Here is a 7,522-nt window from a genome sequence, read left to right as displayed (position 1 = left end):
AATTAGCAGAATAATCTAATACAGTTATAAAAAATGACTTTGCCATCTGTAAATGTTGAGAGCAGTAATTATCTACAAATCTACACAAACGTGTCAGAAGCAGAAATAAAGTGACTAAAACCTTTATTTTGAAATGGGGCAGTGGGATAAAAAACATTCGTCTTTGTTGACTGGCTTTGGTTCAGAGGCGGTGGTTCCTGTCTTCTTACTGCACGGTTTCCTAAAGGGACCGAAAGACCCACAGCATTTATACAAACAACAGATTATACATTAAAAATGTTTTTGTCCACTTGGTGGTAGCAGAAACCTGTGAACACAACACTGACATATAATCACCTCATAAAGTTGATATGCCTTATTTACCCATCTGGCACCACAGAGCAAGATTAGCATTCACTTGGAGTCATTTCACCAGTTTCTCGCCACCCAATTGCTATGAATCCAATAATTACGCTTCATTTAGCTGTTTTTGGTCTCCACCAACTCCTGAGTAAAATATCTGGCTCTTCAGCTGTTAAATGCTTTACATTATAATTTTTTTAGAGCTTTGAAAACAGCGGCCTGTTCCTGCCAAACACAATGCTTTAAGAGTGCTGAGTGATCAACAGTCAAAGTGACAAACAATATAAAGTTTGTCGGGTGATAATCCTCTGTGGACGGGTGCATTTGTCCCCAAGGATTAACATTAGTATTACCAATGGCAGCCCTTTTCACAAATATTTTCACATCTAACTCAGTCAATTAAGAGTTTATTTTGACCAAACAGCAACATTTGGTGAAAAGACAGTGGAAAGATAAACAAAGGCGATTCTGGCGAGTCTGAGATTCAGTGGTATATAGACACCGATCAGCCGCAACAAACTCTGATGCACTGTGTGTTCTGACACCTTTCTATCAGAACCCTGTCTCCTGTTCACCGCTTTCCCTTCCTTGGACCACTTTTGATAGGTACTGACCTCTGCAGACTGGGAACACCCCACAAGAGCTGCAGTTTTGGAGATGTCAAAGTCGCTCAAATCCTCACTCTGCCCATTTTTCCTGCTTCTAACACTTCAACTTTGAGGACAAAATGTTCTCTTGCTGCCTAATATATCCCACCCACTGAGGGGTGCAGTGATAACAAGATAATTAGTGTTATTCACTTTACCTGTCAGTGCTCATAATGTTATGGCTTATAGGTCCTTCCATAGCTCTAGACACAGACATGAATCTGTCTCCTGAAGGATCAGGACACCAATAAAATCTGGTGGCACTTTCCTGTATAAAGTCTAAACAATGCAACTATAGATATAAACAATGAATCCCTATGAGAGCAGATCAGGCAGAGCATTAATGTAGTTTTAGGATGATTCTAATGCAGCATTACCGAGTCATAACAAACCTGTTGAGACGCCACTTGGTGCTGGTGGAGACGGCTGGTTTGTGTTTCCATGTAGGTCGAGGTATTAAGCCGAGGTCGCCTGGCCTATAGCGGGCAAGCAGGAACAGTGGATCTGTGGCTCTATTCAGGGTCTCGGCACTGTGGAAGAGAGTTGGGTCCATTACAACTCTATTCTTAAATGCAGTTTAGAGGTTTTTACACTTTGCTTAAGTATTTCCTTTCTCTGTGTGTTTAAAACTTTGCAGTCTTATTCAGAGAGGAGTGCATTGTTGTTTGAATATTGTGATGAGATCAGTTAACAGCTAATCTGGTTCAGGTGGGACTCGAGCCTCATCAGGATTGTGAGGAAACAGCCGCAATGTGTTCACACAACTGTCATCTCAAGTCCTAAGACTAACAGGTCCAGTGGAGGGCGATCCCAGTACCTGGCTGGTTTGGCTTCAGTGGTCTGCGGTGTCTGTCCTTGACTGCTCTCCTCAGTTGAGACTTTAAGAGCAGGGCCTGTTTCTTTGGGGGCAGCTTTCTCCAGGACCTCCAGCAGCCACTTCTTCTTCCGCTGAGTGTTTGACGCCTTCTCTGAGTCCTGCAGAATGATCTCAATTATATTATATTCCTGTTATAATATTTGTTTTAATTCCATTTTTGGGGCTAATAAAATCATATTCAAATACTTCCTGTTCACGTAAGTAAGAATTCAATTTTCAGCCAAAAGAAATGCTTGAGAGTTGCTGCTTTTCACATAAAATGATATCATAAAATGTACACTGGATCAATAAACCAAATTATAGCTGTGAGAAAAAAATGCCTCCATCAGAGTAAAAAAGTCATTATAAGTAGTGACATGTTGACAATAAATCTTTTCTTTCCATTCATTCTTGACCGTAGATGACTCTGGTTTATTGGCAAAACAAAACTTTTCTATCTGTTTGTCAGATTTTTAAAATATTTTATTGCTAGATTCATCTTTATTTATCTATTTGCTAGACTCGTTCTGGAGTTGATATATTACTAATAATAACACACTGATACAATTGATATAACAATATATCACTGTGAAAGGTACAATTCTGTGCAATTCTGATACCAAAGAACATTGAGTTCTTCGTAGTTTCTTGAAGTTTATTTATAATAATAGTTAATAGTTCTAATAATGGTATAATAATTGAATCCAAAATGTTTACTTGTAATGGATTATTTGACAGTTCTGGATTGTTTTTGACTTAATAAAGATCTGTAGCGAAGGATCTGAATACCTCTTCCACTGAGCAGCAGAAGGTACATGAGTTGTCTGACTGTTCTGGATTAAAACCAGAATCATCTTCCCTCTCTGGAATACAGCTCCCACAGATATCATTATATCCCAAAGCTGAAAGTCTGCAAGGTTTCATTTCAAGCAACAGGACGCTGTTTTTACCTCCATGATGTGTCTGAGAATGACGACTGCTTCCCATATGATGCCCTCCAGCTCCCTCCTCCTGCTCCTCTCCCACTGTAGCTCGGCCCCCAGCTGACTGGCTTCAGCTGATTTTTGTCTGCACTCCTCGGACGCTGAGGCCAGTTCCTTTCTGAAAACGCAACATAGAAAATAACAGCTTGATTATTCAATATTTGTATACCTCAGTGGTAGAGCATTTGACTGCAGATCAAGAGATCTCTGGTTCAAATCCACATGGCCCCTGACTAAGAATTATGTTGTTTCAGTGATGATGATGTAATTCGTGTTTAAAACCTTCAGTAATGTGGCCTCAACATAAATATTCAACATTCTTGAATTTCCACCTTACATGACAATAAATGTCATGGACAGCAGAAAGATGAAACTTTTACCTCAGCTCCTCTTCCCTGGCCAGCGTGCGCTTGTGGACGGCGCTACGGCCCTTTAGATTCACCTCCAGCTGCTGGCACTTGTTCGTCTGCTTCCCCACCTCCTGAAGAAGGAAATATGTTCAGTGATTGTGATGATTTTGTTAAGGTGAAGGAGGTTATATAGCTTTCCTTGCATGTTTGTTAGCAAACTAACAAAAATTCTACAACAGTGGTGGAAAATAATTATAGAAGAATGATGAAGAAAAATGGTGTGACAAAGGCTGCAACTTCATAAGTTGGTGTGTTAAAAAAACCATCTGTAAGCTCATTTTGCCTCCATTTGAAGCTCAGCTAGTTGAATGTAAATTCAAAACTGTCAACAAACATTGGAGCCAAGTCCTGTCAACAGAGACAGTGATATGAAAATGTTGGGGTATAGCTAAGTGGCAGAGCATTTGACTACATATCACAAGGTCTCTGGTTTGAATCCGGATACCCCTGAGTCACATTTACACTACTCGTGGTAGCATTGTAAGATGTCCACTTACCCTCTTGTGGATGAAGCTCTCCATGGTGTCACTGTTAATATCTTCCCTCAGTAGGCCAATCTGACATAAAATCACCCCTTGTTTGGCTTCCAGGGTGTATCTCTCCTCCCACAGATCCACGTTCTCATGCAGCAGGAGGTGGAACTGCTCCACCCACTCGCTGCGCTGAGCCCTCTCCTTCTGAATAATGTCTGAGGCCTTTGTGTTAATGATAGCGTCCACCTTGCTCTGTATCTCGTTAGACAGCCTGTTGTTGGAGGGCAGGGGAAGGTAAGGGTAAACATTAACTGTTTTCCGACCAACATTTTGAAGCAACAGTTAAACCAACATTGAAAAAAGAGATCAGCATGAAAAATTCCCCTGATGATGTAATGCTAACTGCCCCAGACTTTACTTATCCCTCTCGAACGCTGCGTCCGTCCTCATGCTGCAGGTGGCAGCTTCGTGCTCTTCCTTCTGACTGACCAGTTGTTCCTCTAGAGACTGCTTTTTGGACAGCTGCTGCATCAGCTGCATGATCTGCTCCTTGTGCTCCTCTGAGGGGAGGATGGGAGAGTAAAGGAGGAGAGAAGAGGATGCTTCTTACAGTATACTTCACACAAAGTGCTTGGAACAGTGTTTGAAACCCCCTCCCACAACACCTCTACACCTTTAGGCTGTTTTTTGTTGCTTTTTGCAACTTTCCAAAACAGACAATTTTGAACTTTACGCAGCACTTTTGAGCACACTGAATCCTGTACACCAAGAATCCAGTCTGGGTACATTAACATCCTTTTTCATGGTGATTAAACTAAAGTCTCACAATTATTTTACTGATTATTTATTGACGTTACAGGTCCAATGTGATGAAAGATCCATCCATGTCTCTGGATTTTTGGTCATCAAATGTCAAAAATGCATTTAAAAAATGTAAAAAAAACTGCCAAATGTTCATAGACTTGTCCTCCACTTGGGGACCTAAATAAAAACTTAACGCTGTGGTCATAGATTATGAGGCGACCCATCAAGCATGGTAGTCATTTACCTACCTGCAGATCCATATCAGTTTGCAAAGTTATTTAATCAATTTGTAAATAATTATGAAGAATAATAAACAGAAAATGAATTAAAATCTATTAATATAATCATTTAATCACTGAAGCTGTTTATCAAACTAAAATGCCATACACTTAATTGAAACAATTGTTAAGAGATTAATCAATAATACTAGGTAATAATAATAAACCAATAAACACTGTGTAACAAACATTTGTCCAATGACACATGGCCTCACCCTGCTTAATGGACTGGGAGTTCAGTTCATCGAACCGCTCCTGTAGCTCCTGCCTCTGCTGGCTGAGGTACAGCTTCAGGGCCTCTCTGTCCTGTTTGTCAGCCTGCTGCAGACTCTCCAGCCGCTCAGTCAGCTCGTTCACCTCCTTCTCTTTTGCAGCCACAGCATATTTCAGGTACTCTGCGATGTCTTTCTTGTCTTCCTCCACCACACTGTACTGAGAGGCGAGGTCCTTGTTCTGTTTCTCCAGCTCGTCACATTTAAGCTGACATCTGCAGGATAAAGAGAGATACGTGGTCTTGAGGGGTTATATGCAAGAATCTTCTGTGTTTTTTGTTGTAATTAGAGCATTTACACAGATTGGCTGCTTTCCTTTGTCAAGTATGACACTAAATTGAATATCTTTGGATTTTGCACTGGTGGTTCAATAAAGCATGCAACTTGAGTACATTGCCTTGAGCTCTGGGGAGTTATAATCAGCATTTTGCACTATTTTCTGACATTTTAAAGACAAAACAATACTTAAGAAAATAATCATATTAATTGATAATGGTAATAACAACATCGTTAGTTGCTGCCCTAGCTGAAGAGCACTTTACATGTCACTATAATCATTCTGGGTTGTCTTTTATATTTGTTATACCATATTTATTTTTATTGTATTTATTATAGTATATATCATAGTATATCATTATATTATATATTATTAGCTTTTTTCAGTCTTATTACCATCTTATGTGGCACAAACATATTGAGAGGTACAATCTGGTGCTAATGCTAACATAGCTAACTCTGGGTAACACTAAAGAGCTACGCAACTAAATCTGGATTTGTTATTAACGTTAGTTATTTATATTCAAATGCTTTTTAATATGTGTAAAAGACACAATTATATATCATTCAGTGTTTAAAGAAACTATTAAGAATTTATTATTATTACACCCCCTGCAAAATGAGAAGCAGGTTGGCAGTTAACCTCCCACAGTCTTACCTCTTCAACTGCTCATCCAGATGTCGAATTTGTGTCACATATAATGACTTCTCTCTCTCTTCAGGACTGATTTCATCCCCCATAGTTATGTATTTGTCTTTTTCCTCTGAATTGTTTGGCTTTATGTTGTTTATCTCTGCTTTTTAATCCTTCTTTCAGGGTATTTTATAAACAAAGATTATTTTGTTGCTAGGGAATGCTGCTTTCAGGGACTGTTCTGAAAGTTGTACTCTTTTCAAAAATAAACTAACACCATCAATTTTCTCATTAAAAAAAATATTACTACTGTTACTTCATATGTGTATTTGACTTAATATAGCACTTTGTGATCTTTGAAAAAAAAGTGCTTCATAATTATTAATCAAGGTTCATTTATTGTCATTTTACATGGTTGTACAAAATTATTGTCATTATTATGTATTTATTTAACGAACACTTCAGGGCTTCATATGTCTGTGCCATTGTCTGGTTTAAATGGCTGTGTACAGGAATCTAAAAATGTGTGTTCAGAATCCATGTGTGCATTATTAGATTCCCTGTCGCCTGACTGGCCTCCATCGGACCTGGAGGCTGCTCAGTTCACTGACACTGAGCTCAGCAGTAGCCAGGTACAGTTACCTAACTAGCTGCATACTTTAGCAACAATGATGCCAATGTTATCTATCCATCAGTAAACTAATCACAGGGAGATGAGACAAAGAGCAGCCAGAGGACATCAGCAGGAAAACCAGATCATATTTTCTACATAAAATATGATCCACAGTTTAATGTTGTGTTTTTGTACAGTGAGGACCCCAGAAACACTGTCATTTACCGTTTTTCCAACCTAATCCTGGGTTAGAGTTAGGGTCTGATTAACAATTTCAGTGCCCCATATTGCCATTCATCTGGTTTCATCTAAAGTAGGTTAAAAACAATAGACAGTGCAGCAATTGTCTGTATTTCCAGCTCCCTGAGCAAATACTTAGACTTTTCAGCCATTAATATGTGTCCGCACTTACAGATTAGTGTACACATTTTCAGATGTATATTCGCATTTACGTGTTTGTACACATTTACAAATCTCAATTCATTTGCAAATCCGAACACATGTTTGTAGATTTTACACATTTACAAATCTGATTACAAACAAACACATTCTGAACACACATTTGCAGATTCCTGTACACATTCACAAATCTCAGTCCATATTATTTTACACATTTACAAATCTGATTACACATTCATGGATTGAGATACAGTTACACAACTCTCCAATCATTTTGCTATGATAATGGCTCCATAGGTACAGAACTGGGATCAAACCTGAAGAGAACACCTCATCCTCACCAAGTGATGCTGCTATCTTCATCCCTAAAACATGACATCATTCCGAAAGGCTAGTCCCCAGTCTGTGTGAGGGGCGTTCAAGACTGCAAATCACAGACTGTGACTGCACGGCTGTTGTTGCAAAGGGCGTGGGCATTGTTTTCTTTCAGTTATTACACCAATCTCTCAGCAGCTACATGGATCCTCAGGAGGAA

At 39.2% G+C, this 7,522-nt stretch overlaps 1 protein-coding gene across 1 annotated transcript; it reads right to left on the bottom strand.

Moving 5' to 3' along the window:
* Positions 1 to 106: 106 nt before the first annotated feature.
* On the bottom strand, positions 107 to 7,522 carry LOC127365691 (cilia- and flagella-associated protein 157-like). The gene is made up of 9 exons (XM_051404059.1): positions 6,000 to 7,522; positions 5,009 to 5,280; positions 4,130 to 4,271; positions 3,736 to 3,982; positions 3,209 to 3,309; positions 2,796 to 2,946; positions 1,807 to 1,964; positions 1,382 to 1,519; positions 107 to 220 (listed from the first exon to the last, which is right to left on the bottom strand). The coding sequence occupies exons 1-9, from the start codon at positions 6,080 to 6,082 to the stop codon at positions 124 to 126; spliced, it is 1,389 nt and encodes a 462-aa protein (XP_051260019.1). The 5' UTR covers positions 6,083 to 7,522; the 3' UTR covers positions 107 to 123.

This window comes from Dicentrarchus labrax, unplaced genomic scaffold, assembly GCF_905237075.1.
Source record: "Dicentrarchus labrax unplaced genomic scaffold, dlabrax2021, whole genome shotgun sequence".
NCBI classification, from domain to species: Eukaryota; Metazoa; Chordata; class Actinopteri; family Moronidae; genus Dicentrarchus; species Dicentrarchus labrax.
The sequence above is the reverse complement of the archived record's forward strand: the minus strand, read 5'-3'. Positions and strand labels throughout refer to the sequence as shown.